Here is a 15,172-nt window from a genome sequence, read left to right on the forward strand (position 1 = left end):
GCACAGTAGGAATATGTGGTGGAATGATTTCAGACTCACCTATTTAGCACTCTTCTGTATTAGTGACTGGGTAATACAGTGCATTTTTCTCTGGAGGTTAATGGAAATATAACATACACAGAGTGTACAAGCCATTTTGCACTGCAAAGGTGTTCTAGTTTCATGTTGTGGGACATCACGTTAGACTGCAAAGTGTATTGCTATATATATATATTCATGTTCACTATACTTGCTGTGTATCTGGCCTCCTCTCCCCTGGCTTAGAGAAATGTGCTGTCTACATGTAGGCAGAAAAGCCCCCTACAGTGATACAAGAGGCTTTTGTTTTGGGACACCCCCTGCTGTGTGCTCATACCAGAAAGTCACCTAAGCAGGGGAAATCAGACCCCTACCCTGATTGGCTAGATTTGAACAGTATTCTCTGAAGTTAATTGGCTAAAAAAAAAAAAAAAAAGCTGGAAGCATTGCAAACCCTGACTGGAAAATTTGGGATTATGTCATGCCAAGGTATATAGGAGTCTTCCAGCTGCAGGAAGAGCTGCTACAGAGGCTGCTGCATAACTGGGGAACTAAGCTGCAGAAAACTGTTTTCCATGTGAGGGGGTCTCCTCCCTCTTCATTGGAAAAGCAAGTTTGAGCTATGTGTATGGGAAATCCAAGGTAAAGGGAGAGAGCATCTGTCTTAGAGTCTGGGAATCAGCTTCTCTCCTCTTTTACCCCCTTTTCTCCCTGGGTTTTAAGTGGGATAATACCATGGGGATATTAATCCCTGGAGCAAACTGACCAGGGTTGGAGCCTGGCAGTTTTGCTGGCTGGGCTTGAGACCTGGCATGTTTCGGGCCAGGTCTGAGTCCTAGTACATTTTGTTGCTGTTGCAGTTTATGTCCCAGCTAAGTAGTGTGTCTGGAACCAGTTGTATGTCCAGGCCACAGTGGAGGTAGGCCTGCCTCTCTTTTGTTTTTCAGTCCAGGCCCAGTGCAGGTAGACCTGGCTCCTCCTTTGAGTTCTCCTGCAGTTTCCTACTCCAGCTGGAGCTGTGGGATTGGGACTAGGAATTCTGGGGGTGCGGTGTGCTGTCTACATGGAAGAGGAGATCAGCACCCTACAGCTTTCCCAGGGAGCAATGAGGGGCTCCTTGCACCTATACACATGAGCTCTGCTCTGATGTGTGCTAATTAGCACACTCAAATCACCAGGTTTGGGAACAGTGCACTTCCCCAATCACTGTCCATTTAAGATTTCTGCATGTAGCTCATTATTAGTTCTGACTTGTTTTAACAGGAATTCTAGCTCACCTTTTCTCTTGGAAGCAGCATCCCAGTTGTCACAAAAGTGTAATCAATGCATTACAGGAGGTAGCAAGCTCCCTTTTGTAGAACTAGGTGGCACCTAGCCAAGTGCTGGCTTTCTGCTCAAGGGCAAATGACAAAAAATGGATCCTAGAGTGTACAAATTAGTAGCTGCTTGCCACTTCGTATGACCTCATCCTAAAATGAGCAGGTTGGGATCTGTCTCCATTTAGTGAAAACTTTTACTTCTAGAGGAAGTGTGAGAATTCAAAATCCAGCAGCTTTCAGGCACTTCCTTCTGAATAAAAAAATTAGCATCACAATACTACACCTGGACTGGTGGGAACTGAGCAAACAGCCTGAGTACCTGAGGCAGTGGATATGCTAATGAAATCCAAGCCAATTACGGTGGCCAATAACTGTGTGTTATGTGTCAAGAAAAAAACATCACATATTCAGTCTGTGGAAATTCTCTTCAGAGATGTAACAATCCAGTTGTTTCACCTGAGTAAGCCACTGGTCTGCAGTGAACAAAGTATCCTGCCTCCACGGGCAGAAGCCCGTTGTAACAACTGTGGTAGCTTTCCAGCAAAGGAAAGATAGGGACTGGTTGAAACCTGTTTTGAGACCCTCTGTCTCAGGGAAGTTGTTGGTGCCAGTGCTCTTGTGGATCTAAAACAGGAACTGATCCACATGTGCTGAATATTTCTGAAAAGCAGCAGACTGAAAAAGGGGAACCAGAATTACAAAATAAAAACCAATAAATGCTGGCAAAGAGAAACAGCACAATGGGAGCAGGGCTCAGAGTCAACTCCCAGAGTTTCTATCAGGCACATTTCAGCACAGCACAGCACAGCACAGGGCACTGAAGGGAGGAACAGAATAGTCTAAAGCAGCAGTTCCCAATTTGTGGTATGCGTACCACCAGTGGTACGCAGACAACCTGTCAGTGCTACATGTTAACCGATTTATTATAATTACTTTATACAACAAAAAACTTGCTGGTGGTACCTAAGGTTGTATCATTTTACAACCATGGGGGGGACCCCTGCCAGCCCCCTGATCGCTGCCCCACCTGACCTCACCCCACCCGCCAGCTCCCCATCCCTTCCCTGCCTGGCCCTAGCCCCACAAACCCTCTGAGCCCCCACAATCCCTTCCCTGCCTGGCCTCATCCCCCCAGGCCCCCTGATCCCTTCCCCACCCAGCCCCAGCCCCCTGAGCCCCCCATCCCTGCCTCTGGACCCCCCCCCCCCGCCCCTGCTTCTATGGTGAGTAGAGGCTTGTTCTGGGGTTTTTTTAAAGTGCCAAAGGCTGGGGTTGGGGGGGCAGCCATGAGGGGCTGGGGGTGCAAGTGGGGGATGGGGCCAGGTAGAGCATCAGTCCAGGGGGCTGGGGGAGCACAAGCAGGGGTGGGGCAGGGAACGTGGGCCCTGCAGGGGGGTAGCCCCTGTGGAGGGGCCGTGGCACCTGTGGGGGGCAGCAAAATTACATAGTCATGTATTCATGAAACGTACTTAGAGTTCACTTTATTATTATGATAGAGACACTGGTAGTCTTCCAAATTGCTTTAACACTGTAGATAAATCAATAAAACATTGCCCAACTGATCTCTGTCTCTGAGAGAGAGCAGTCTTTTGTTTTAATTGTGGAGTAACATGGATTTGGGGGTATTTTACAGAGTGACTTTGGGAAGTTTTATCAGGGTTTTTTCAGTTTTCCAATAGGGAACACCAGAATTCCTGCTAGAGAGGCCAGTGGCAGGACCCTGCCTGCTCAGAGCTGGCACCTTGGACCCAGCTGGCTGTGGCTGTCCTCCTGGCCAACTGGGGCCAGGAGGACATGCTTTGACAATTCAAAGCAGGCCACCGCACCCAGAATATCTTCTGGGTGATAGCTGCCCAGATGGCCAGGCAGGGGGCACACGTGGCAGTAGTGCCGCACAAAGGCCAACTCTGCAGCCACAGCCCACTGGTAGCTGGCCCAGAGGGACAGATGCCTCATCCAGGTCTGGCAGGTGCGCAGCAGGTCACAGCCAGACAGCAGCCCCCACTGCTAGACTGCTGCAGTGGGTAAAGGTGCAGGGAACTCTCAGGGCTGCTTCAGCAGTCCAGCTGGCACAAGGGGTAGTGTCCCCAGGTACCAATTGGCTAGGCCCCAGAAGCTCCTGAGAGCAAGTAGCCCTGAAGCTACTTGCCAGGGCAGCTTTTTGTACTGATGGGGCCAGGACAGGGCAGCTTTTTATACTGCTGGCAACAGCACAGGTGCTGGCCCTGGGCTCTAGCTCCCCTGGCTGCAGATCTGGTAGGAGCCAGGCAGGGTTATTTTGCCCCAAGTGGCACAATTTGCTCCACAACAAAGTGCATGTCCAAACACATGTGCTGAGGCAAGAAACCCCAGCTCAAATTTGCACCACTTCTATTTGAGCTGCTGCAAGCACACGTGCTTGCATATGTGGATGTGCTTCTTAAGTGCATATTATCTTTTGGCCCTTGCACTCTCTTCTGCAAATTTTACTCTGGTTAACTGCACAATACTAGTTATTGTCTACTTTGTAACTCATCACACTGTCTTTAGTTGATCAAGAAAAAGCAATAGGGAAGCAGTTGTTAAAAGTCTGCTCTTAGAAGCCTTGAAAATTAAGAGAGCCAATTAGTTCCAAAACTGTTATCTCCCCTCATTTTCAAGACTTCTAATAACAGACTCAGAACTGTCTTGAAAGGAGGGAAACTAATAAGTTTCAGGGCTACTAATGTCAAAATACTTACAACTTTGTAAGCAATGCTCATTATTTACATGGCACTGTCTGCTTATCTTTCTATATGCAAAACCCTTAACTTCTTCCCCTGATTCTCCTGCTGCACCCTGACCTTAGTCCATCTTCCCAGCATCAAGACATTTGTGTTGTGGCAAAGCTTCCCTTCCCAAGCACAGGAGGCCTGCCTCAGCAAGGGGCAGCATTCCAGGGTACCTTTCACAGTGCAAAGCGCATGAATTAATGCCCCCTAGGCCAATGCTCCCTCTTACCACATATTCATCAATGAACTGTCGGAGGTCCTTAAAGCCATGTTTTTCTGCGATATTATTCGGATAGTACCCAAATTTGTTGGCTACACTGTAGGCCTGCAGGGCTCCTGGGCATGTGAGCAGCAGAGCTGTGAGGTTCTTCAGCCCATATTTTGCAGCGAAGTGAAGCAGTGTTGGCAGCTCTTCATCTCTCTGGTCTAAGAGAACACATGACCTTTTAAAATCAAGTTCCTCTCTAATGTTGTTCACTGGGTGTGTTAATGCACATACCAGCAAAGGGGAACAGACACAAAATGAAATAGCTTTCAGAATACTACATCATTTCAAAATGGAGAAGCCTTTGTATGTATGAGACTGCATGGAACAGATGAGGAATGGCTCAGCCATCGCCTCTTGGGATGGGGTGGGAAGGGGAATCATCCGTTCAGATCATAGGAGTTTTTTCTGAGTATGAAAAGGGGCTGCTTATTCAGCGAACCCCAGATGAGTGGCACACAGGGAAGATCAGGAGAGTAACCACACAGGTGGGCAATTGAGCAAAGGGCAAATACTGTCAATAGAAGGGCTCTTGGAGTGCTCTAAAAGATTCCCAAAAGCTATGTGAGAATTCCAGGATACCCAGAAGCACCTCAGCCACAAACAACAGCAGTTGGGCTTGGAAAGGCTTCTCCAATCCAAATGGCTTGAAATACAAAAGTTGTATCAGCAGCAGCTAGTAAACTATGTTCAGAGACTCTGGCCAGATCTATGAGCATGGAAGCAAGTACTACCCAGGCAGGTATTAGTAATTCCAATGCTCATACTCAATATGGCTTTTGCTATACTCAGAGTGCACTCTGATAAAACCAAAAAACCCCCAAAACAAAACAGCACACCAAAGTTTAGGAAGGACTAGTGATCTTCAGTTTCCAGCTTAAGCCCTTGAAGGAAGTCTTATTTTCAGAGAGGAGGTTCTCAACTTTCTGAAAATTAGGCCCTTTACAACAGTGGATCGTACTTAGCATCTATCATCATCTCAAAGTATTCCTGAAAATCTTGGCCACAGACAGCTCAGGTATGTCAGAATGGACAATTCAACGTAATGGACCCTTCCCCCGCATTTCTTAAGAGCCTGTATTTCTATTTTGCATGATGCTGTAAGCAAATCATTTTGCGGCCATTTATTATAGACAGAAAGTTATTTTGAGGAAGTCATTTTTAAAGCACTTACTTGTTGTCATATCTTCTTCCTCCAGCTGGTTGATTCCAAACAGGTGCAAGCCACTTGCAGGAATGTTTTGCTTTAGTGATTCTGTCAACAGTTTGTCCAGAGTTTCTATGTTGTATGGTACTATTTTAAAGGCCTAAACACAAATGAAGAGTAATTTAGCTCAGGGTATTTTCAGATAAGACATTCAGGTCACCAATATATAAAGAAAGTCAAATAAATAAACCTTATGAAAACACAAAAAGCCACCAAAATCCCCCTTAAAACCACAAACATAAACATACTCAGAGGACCAATGTTAAGATCAGGCAATTTTCGTTGCTTCCTGATTGTGAATATACATTCACAATAATGTTTCCTTTCTTCAGGTGAACTAATTTATTCCAAGAGTTCAGTAAATCTATTTGCACCTCACATCTCCCTCCCACCCCCAAAAATGTTACTATCAAAACCAGCTGTTTGTCTATAATCATTACCTGACACATGAACTCCACTGGATTAGCTGCATTAGCCAACAAGTTGCCGATCTCTTCCATGTCGGTGTAATACTTGATGTTTGCTTCCCCTACCAACAAGTCACCTGAATATATCCGTAGAGACACTGGCCCAGATGTTAAATCTTCAAAAATAAAGTGCAGTAATCATCAACGAGAATAAGCAATGAGAACAAACTCCAAATACATGTTCCAGCCTGGCTGCTAGCACACAACTAAATCACAGCTCTTCAACCCCTGGGTATGGTGTCTCGTATCACTCCAATCCCAGGTTTCACTGGAACAGACTTCAAACCAGCTGTACTGTGCAACTTCTTAGTGATTCTGTATGCCCATCAACTTCACAGGTATAAGTGTATGAAGCTAATTTCCCTGAGGCTCTAGGAACTCTGCCCTACAACTTTAATCACACAGCCTTCTCTCTATACTTTTAACCTTGCACCTTTCCCACTAAACTTTAAGACAAACATGGAAGTTTGGGTTTGCAACTCTAAAGATTAGGATGCTTTGTAAACCAAGAATGAACACAAATATTTACATGAATTAAAGAAAAAGTCACAATAACCAGTTTCACCTTTATATCCAGTGTTACCTGGATTCTCACACATTACAACAATGCTGTTCCATTTGTGTTTTTATAGTTTCATAGTTTCTAGAGTCGGAAGGGACCAGAGTAGATCATCTAGTCCGACCCCCTGCCATGGCAGGAAAGAGTACTGGGGTCAAACGACCCCAGCAAGGTGTTCATCCAGCCTCCTCTTAAAAACCCCCAGGGTAGGAGCCTGCACCACTTCTCTTGGAAGTTGGTTCCAGATCCTAGCCGCCCTGACCGTGAAGTAGCGCCTCCTGATGTCTAGCCTGAATCTACCCTCTGCCAGCTTGTGACCGTTATTCCTGGTCACTCCTAGCAGGGGAACGGGGACTCCCCCAATGCCTGCTGATCCCCCCTGATTAGTTTATAACAGGCCACTAGATCCCCCCTCAGCCTTCTCTTTAAATTACTGGCATCTCTTTTCCTAACAACCTAACAATGTGGTGCTGATAACATGTAGCTTCCTTCCATGCTTGTTCAGCTTTAAAGTTCTTCGTAAGTCAAAACCATCTCTCAAACCTCCCACTGAGGTGAGTGAGCATTACTATCCTGTTCTTACTGGCAGGTGAAACAGAGCCACTGAACATAGTTCTCTCCCAAATTCAAAACATGAGAGCACGAGAACTGGGAGTAGAAGTTTAGGATTTCTCCAGCTGTACCTCTGTGTTCCAGCTGTGCAACTCTGCAACTCTATGGCAAAGGAGAACAAAAACACTCTGTTCCTACAGGAAGAGGTTGTACTTACCTGGTGCCTGCACAGAAACTGTGTACTCATTTTCCATCCTGGCTTGCACACGCACAGGTGGGGCATTCCCTGGAGTGAATTCAGCTTCTGTTTTCACTTTACCATCCATCTTGCACTTCATGATTATATAAACAGTCATCTGCACCTAAGAGTAAAGGTATCACATGTGGGATCAATATTCAAGGACACATGCTTCTTTACAACTACTTCACTAGTCTTCCTGAGCTGAATTCAGCTTGGAATAACTGCCTCAGAATGGTGGTGGTGCTTCCTCAGGGTATCTAATCTTCATCTGGAAGAAGTAATCCATTACAAATTACTGTTCAGAAATCGTTTTGCAGCATATATTATCATCAATACTAGGACTGTGCCTCTGAGTAAAAAAATAGGTAGGTGACCGAATTAGGTAGCTCCTGAAACTGCCAGGCATTCTAATGGTTGCACCTGCATTCACATAATAGATTTTGGAGCCATTTATATGGTAAAAAAAAAAAAGAAGAGCTCACAGCATTTCCATCAGCCAGATGGTGGCAGCACCTCTCATAACTGGGATCTCTTCTCAGTTGCTACTGCAATATAAATGATACCAGACTACATGCATAGTGCAGATGAGACAGCATCCTGAGTCTTCATTAATCACTCCTGTGCCTCTGGGTTCCAATGCAGCTGAACTCCTACGACAGGCCTACATCAGGGTGGTGCAGACAGAGCTTTTAGCACTGGAAAGAACTGTAATTTCTCCTGCTTGCTAGTGCAGTTTCTGCTATATCTGCCTCTTAGACTAAAAGTGAATTTTCCCAAATAGTCATCTAAATAGCATGGCCACTATGACATTGCTGTTCATGCTCAGGGCAGGATCAAAGAAAGAGACTTGGACCTAATGGATTCATCTACACATACTATTAGTGTGCATGAATAAACTTCAGAGCTTATCGCTTTGGAGTTTATTCAAGCACAGCACAGTAAGCCAGATCAGAGCAGCCCTAGCTGGCAGGGGGGCCAGGTGGTCAGCCTGCCAGCCCAGGGATGCTCCCCCAGCTCAACGTGCTGCAGAGAGGCTGGCTTGGACATGAGGGCACCTCAGCGTGGGGCTATCTGGCAGGTAGCCCCTGCAACAAAGCACCTTCGTGCCCCAGCCAGCTGAGGCAGCATCTACACATGCACTTCTGTGGAATTTTTTACAAGTATTATCCTGCCGCAGGAGTTTACTCTGGCCTAATAGAGGTGCGCATGTAGATGAACAAGTTTTACTGTGCAGCTAGTTAGTCAACTGTGCAGTAAATGTGTCGTGGAGACGCACCCAATGAGTTTGCTTTTCACATGGAAAAAAAAGCTTACAGTGATCCTCAGATTATCAGTTCCTTCTTTTAACCAATTTGAACTATACCTGTCAACAGAGAGTACCTGGTCGGCAAGCAAATCATACAGATTAATTTACTTCACTTCTGCTCTGGTGTACTATGTAGTCCAGAACCAGATTTCCAAATTTTATCCTAGTGGTCAACAAGACTCCTAGCCATTTTTAGATAACAATATGCTCTCATGGTAATCTAAACCTTTAAATGCTATTAAGTGCAGCACTAGTCATTTCTCAAGTAGCCAGGGCTGTAAGGATCACTGACACCAAAGATGTAATTATTTGCACATTTTAATACATTAACACCATAATTCAGTGGTTCCCAAACTGTAGGTCGTGACCCCAAATGGGGTTGCAGAAACAGTGCACAGGGTCACAAGAAATAAAATCACTTTAATCCAGGGACAGGCAAAATATGGCCAGCCAAGCACTTTTATCTGGCTCGCAGGTGCATAATTGTACTCTGCCCAATCTGCTTGCCTCACTCCCACCCTGATATGCAGAAGGGCCCCAGCCCAGCCAGCACACAGCTTCCTGGTGGGGTTGCTGCTGCCACTGCTGCAGCTGCCAGGGGACTTGCTCAGCTTCCTCCTCGCTCCAGGTACCAGGTAGGGAAGCAGCAGGAGGAAGGGGAGAAGCAGCAGGAGGAGGGGCTGGGCAGAAGCACAGAGCATGGGGATAGTGGCAGCATGGAGCCTGTGCCCAGGGAGGTGGTAGGACTGTGGAGCTTGGGTGGGCAGAGTGTGGGTGTGAGGGAAGGTGGGGGGGCATGGGGGCACCCCTACACACTCCCCCGCATTGTGCACAGCCCCCAACAGTGGCAACAGCAGCAGCAGGTGTTCAGGGCACTTGCAGCCTGTGCAAACGCTGCCACTTGGCAGCACGCAGCTCCAGCGAGTGCTGCACATGGTGGCAAAGACCACAGCCAGGCTAGCCTGCCTCTATCGCATGGAGCACCCCATAAAACACATGCAGGTTCCGGATTTGAAACACACAATCTCTGACCTGAAACACACAGTCACACCCTGTCACAAAAGTGCTTTATAAAAGTACTTTAAAAACAGATTTTCATATTTATATTTTGTATTATATGTTGTTCTATAATATGTGAACTTTATATAGTGAATGTTGTCATTATACTGCTTTATTGCTGGTTTGTTTTCATTGGCATCTGGGGTCCTGTGAATTTTCATGTGTTAAAATGGGGTCGTAATGGAAAATAGTTTGGGAAGTACTGCCATAGTTTGTATGTGCCCTGCAGGTTCTTTCATGATCATTGTCTTTTATGCAGAACCCCAGGTTCCCTCATCTGGGCCAGTGTGACACAGCTTATCAACAGCAGATAGCAGAGCCATTTCTAGGTACTATGGGCTCCAGAGAAAGCATATACCATCTTATGGATTTTTCCTCTCAGCCTTGCATCTTCTCTGGCTGTATCACATAATGAGTTCTAAATTTCATTCTTTTGACTCCCTGGGCAATTGATTTTCATTTAAACATGAGGTTGCTAAGACAGAGGTGATTTACCTGCTGTACAGGTATGCTTCTATCAGATCTGACACTTGCAGATCCAGAAATGAAGGGCTAATAGCAACTTTCAAACTCACCATCCAGCATGGTAGCATGTTTTTAAAACTGTAGGCTAGGAAATCAAAGATACCCAGTTTGCTAAAGCCATTTCAAATTATAATGCAATAGTGCTGCCAACCCTATACATTCGAAAATCATGAGCCCAGTTCAGAACATTATGATGGGCTTATATATTCATATGGGATTCATGTTATGTTCTTCTCTGACTTCTTATTCATGCCTTTACCGCACATATTTTTCAGCTGCAACCCATTAAGGCCAAAATACTGAGATTCCTCCAAATAAGATGCTTCCAGGAACTGGTGCTTTAAGACAAACAGCAAATCTTAAGTTCCTATAAACTGACATAAATGTTAGAGTAAGAAAACATACCCAGTGCCTACTGCAGAACATCTAACATTGCGCTAGAGGCTGACTCTGCTCCTGTCCACATCATGTGAAAAGGAAATAATGTAAACTGGTGGTCACATTGCAACACATCAGCTCTGTTAAGCTGTTCAGTTTTAAGTCTCCTTTAACAGTCAGTGCTTTAAATTGTAATGTCATCAAATTTCACATTAAACAGGGTCAGGCTGGATTAGTTCACTAATCTCTGATTTGAAAGCATATCCCAGGATACTGAGGAAAAAGAAATTGGTGATCCATTAGGTTGTACTATTCTGACAGAGTTTATTGGTACTGCACTTTATATATGGCAGTGGGGGAAATGTGTTGTGGGGGGGAGGGAAACTTTGGTGAGAAGTGCTGTCTTACCAGCTGTAATCATTTGCAGGAATGTCATGGGAGCATAAGAGCTGGGGTGTTGCCTCCATAACTTGAATCTACTGTAACTTGACTTATTACATCCCACCTATTTAGAAATCCTAATAGGATGCAGGATTAGTACATAAAAATCTGAACCCGTCCTATAACTCTCAGGATGGATGGCAACTCTATTTAGATCTTTGCCTGAGGTCCTCAATACAGCCAGGATAAAATTAGGACACTGACGGTCTTCAGTGCTGCTCCTAGGTTGGGGGAAGCAATCTGAGGAATCACGAACACTGAGGACAGGAGTGACAGAAAATGAATGAAGGGTGGTCTCCAGTATGGACCACTACGGTACTGCACAATCCCAAAACTAGGACTCCAAAGAAGCAGCAGACATACTGTACCCCACAACGTATGTGATCAGGCAGCACCACCAGGTTTTCTGTGGTGCCCTCAGATGTTCCATGCTGTTCACTCATTGCAATTTTCCTGGAGTAAACTGGTTCTCTCTCGTCTTCTGCCTCTGTATCAGTCACAGAATCACAGCCAGAATCTAGACAAAAAAACAGATCTATTCAAAAAACAAAGCCATTATGATATTCACATTTGCTACAAATACCTTGGTATATCAAACAAGAAAAGATGGAAAGTAAGAAAAAACAGAAATTGCTGTAATTCTTTTAACAAAGTCTTAGAAAAGGAGATCTAGCTGAGAAAGGGGAAACTACTGAGGTTTCCTCATTTATTCCCTGAAGGGGATGGCTGGGGACTGTTTGCAAAGATGCATATGGCACACAGAAGTGCTGTAGCAGCACTTAATAAGCTTATTCACCAGAAAATCAGTTCTGTGCTGAGACAATCAGACCCATTCTCAATTGATTAAAAAAAAATCAAAAAAAAAAAAAAAAAATCAGACAATATAGTAAGTAACATTTCTTAAAGCAATCTCATCACCAGCTGAGCCTGCCCAATTCTAATAATAGCAAGGTAGGCATGTATCTGGCACAATTCTCTCCCAAAGCAAATAAAGGCTAATTTCTCTCCCATAACTTCAATGCAGGGGGTCTGCTTATATAACTCCCCACAAACCCCAGGTTAAAAAAATGCACCAACCTGCAGTACTCTGACCTAGTAATCCAGCTCCTGAAGAAGCCACAGGTACTTTTTAAGACAGGGGTGGGCAATAATTTCAGCTGAAGGGCCACTTAATGGGTTTTAGTGAACTATCAAGGGCTGCACACATAAAATCTTTCAGAAGATATCATTTTAGCTAATTATAAATGAAAAAAAAATCACACACTAAAAATCAATCATCTACTATAACATTTTAATTTTATTTTTAAAAATGCCCGGTTTATGTTTTTTTGAGTAGTGTATATAAATGTGATTGTATAATAGCTGAAAATAAAGTCTTACTCTTGTATATTGTGTGGGTGAGGAGGTGGAGGGTGGGCATGGGGGGCTCCTCATATGCAAAGTCCCAAGAGTCAGCCAGGGGTGAAGGAAGAGAGGGGCAGGCATAGGCAGCAGAAGTGGGAGGACTAACAGGGCCTATCCCCCCCAAACTCAGGGCAGAGGTAGGGCAACAAGGCAGCCTGCCCGAGGGCTTCCAGCTGCTGCAGCAGGGGTGGGAAGGGAGTGGGGCTGGGGCTAGGGGAGAGGCAGGCACTGTACAGCCAGCGGGAGGTGGGACTGAGCCATGAGTGGCTAATTGGGGGGCAGGGGTGCAACTCCTGCTACTATACCCCAGGAGGCATGGGGGGCACATGTCCCCAGATCTGTGCAGGGCAGGGCAGGGTGGGCGGGGCTCAGCCGGATGCAGAGCACTTGGGGGCAGGCATGGGCCAGATCCAGTCAATTGGTGGGACCCCACCTGCAGCCCAGATCCAATCAGTTGGTGAGCCAGATCTGGCCCGATGGCTATTTTGCCCACCCCTGCACTAAGACTACAGAATTAGAACAATTATGCTGATTGAAAAGGAACAGGAGGGACTTGCTACTTGTAATCATGTCACCTGATTCATTTTATCTGTTTCATGTATCCATTTTTATCCTACAGTTAGTGAAGTTAAACACCAGAATGAAAAAGCTGTCAAATTACCATAGTTTACCTTCCACATATTGTAGTACAGATCAGACTCAGAAATACTAGTAGTTACAACTGATCACCCTAACCATGGCAAGTCCCTCCTTTCCTCCCACTTTCCAGTCACCATAATTGTTTCACTTGTTCATAGACTCAGAGCGGAAGAATCACAGGATTCCATCCAGAGAGAAGTGAAATCATGAGGCCTAAGGAGAGACACTCAGACTAGAGGGGGAAGAGAGATGCAGCTACCCTATACCTATGACAAATGTCTGTGTGCAAAGAATAGTGGCCTCCCTATGGTTTTCCACATCTACAGAAGTGCCAAAAAACTGAATATTTCTTGCTGACAGTCATTAAAGAGGCATCACAAACTAAATTAGGCACAGATAAAAATCGCCTATCCCATTTCAGAATCCTGGCAGGACATGAAGAAGGCAGCAGTAACAGCTACTTATCCTGTGACCATTCTGTGGATTTAGGATTTCTATCTGCAGAACAGTCACCTCTCACTAGCAGTATGGTCACACTAGTTTTTAAAAACCCAGTGTGAAATCATCACCAGACAGTTGCCAAGCATTCTGAAAACGTGTGAATTTTTTTTGTGCAGTTCCTCATATTCTTAGATTTATAGTAGTCAGGGCTAATATTTTCAAACATGACCTAACTGAGCCATAAAGTTTTTTTTAAAAGACTTCTACAAAAAATGTTTCTATTTAAATAATGATTTAAAAAAAAATTATATGTTGATAGTTCTTTGTAGTTAAGACTAATATGGGAAGAAAAAAAAGAAAAGAAAAAAATATATAAAACATTCACTTTTTATACATCTCAGATTCAGCTGAGAATTCGCTAAGGGATTTTCCCTATGGGGAAGTTTCACATTTTAAAAATGTTAATCTAAGACAATGATTCTCAACCAGAGTGCCATTGCACCCTGAAGTGCCTTGAGATTCTTTCAGGGTGCTGTGGGGTGCCATGCAGTGTCAACCCTGTAGGTTTGCAAACATGATTCAACAAGATGCACACAAGATAAACCCAGAGATTTCAAATAGAAAACCATAGTGTGGTCTTTCCGAGTTCTTTGCAGCAAGAAAACTGCTGTATTATTTTTCTGTAGTCAAAAAAAGAGCGACAGTTAAGTGCTGGCATTTTCCAGGGGTGTCCCTCAAGTCTAAAAAGGTTGAAAACCACTGATCCAAGGTGAAAAGGATACTCCTGGCCTCAGTTATATCTGTGTCATATAAACACCAGATATTCAAATTAAACTGATCATTCAGTAGCTTTTATTACACATTTGCTAGTAACACAGCTTCCCATGAAAGTTCAAGTGGTTAAACGGGGCTCCAGAAGAAGCACAAGTTGCACTGTTTTTAAACAGTTAACTCAAAGGTCATCTAAGTGCTGAACTCTACACTCTTTTTTAAAATGTCTACTTAAATGTGAGATTTCAAAAAAGCATCCATGGCTAAAGTACATGTAAATCATTTTTCATTATTTACACTGAAATAATTTTGTTTTTATGTCACAGATTTGGTCACTAAATTTAACAATATCATTTTAATCCCTGATGGTACAAGCACTCATGTTACATGTATGATTTGAAGCAGAAGTCGTTCCATTAAATGAACGGGCTTTTCTGGAGAGTAGAGTTATATATATATGCTAAAGTGTGAACAAAATTGAAAGGTTCAGATCCCAGAATTTTGTAAAATTCAAATAAGAAAATCCACCAAGGGTAGGCCCTAAAAACAATACCTGTAATATACTGTAGGTAATACATGTTAAAGCTTGAATGATCATTTCCAAATTAGTTTATTTGAAGAGAATTAAGTATTTAAATAGGGTGGAAGTGTTGTTGATTATTTATAATTAATACTGGTATCTTAAACTGCCTCTATTTACAAACCAGTCCATTCCACTTTGAGTACCTATATTGGACACCATGGGTAAATTCAGACGAGCGCACACATGCCTCTTGCCATGTCTCAAACCCCTTTGAGGTGTGACAAGAGGCACATGCGGGAACGAAAAA

The 15,172-nt window shown here is 44.2% G+C and overlaps 1 protein-coding gene across 2 annotated transcripts in view; it reads right to left on the bottom strand.

Moving 5' to 3' along the window:
- The window catches only part of PIK3AP1 (phosphoinositide-3-kinase adaptor protein 1), an 82,127-nt gene that overhangs the window by 31,658 nt on the left and 35,297 nt on the right, over positions 1 to 15,172 (bottom strand). For both annotated transcript variants that reach the window (XM_090057790.1, XM_090057789.1), the window contains exons 3-7: positions 11,456 to 11,604; positions 7,355 to 7,499; positions 6,000 to 6,142; positions 5,527 to 5,659; positions 4,317 to 4,513 (exon numbers count right to left, since the gene is read on the bottom strand). In XM_090057790.1, the coding sequence (XP_089913916.1) occupies positions 4,317 to 4,513; positions 5,527 to 5,659; positions 6,000 to 6,142; positions 7,355 to 7,499; positions 11,456 to 11,604 (767 nt within the window). The remainder of the gene's footprint in view (positions 1 to 4,316; positions 4,514 to 5,526; positions 5,660 to 5,999; positions 6,143 to 7,354; positions 7,500 to 11,455; positions 11,605 to 15,172) is intronic.

Source organism: Crocodylus siamensis, chromosome 7 (genome assembly GCF_052110815.1).
Source record: "Crocodylus siamensis isolate JL-2025a chromosome 7, ASM5211081v1, whole genome shotgun sequence".
Lineage (NCBI taxonomy): Eukaryota > Metazoa > Chordata > Crocodylia > Crocodylidae > Crocodylus > Crocodylus siamensis.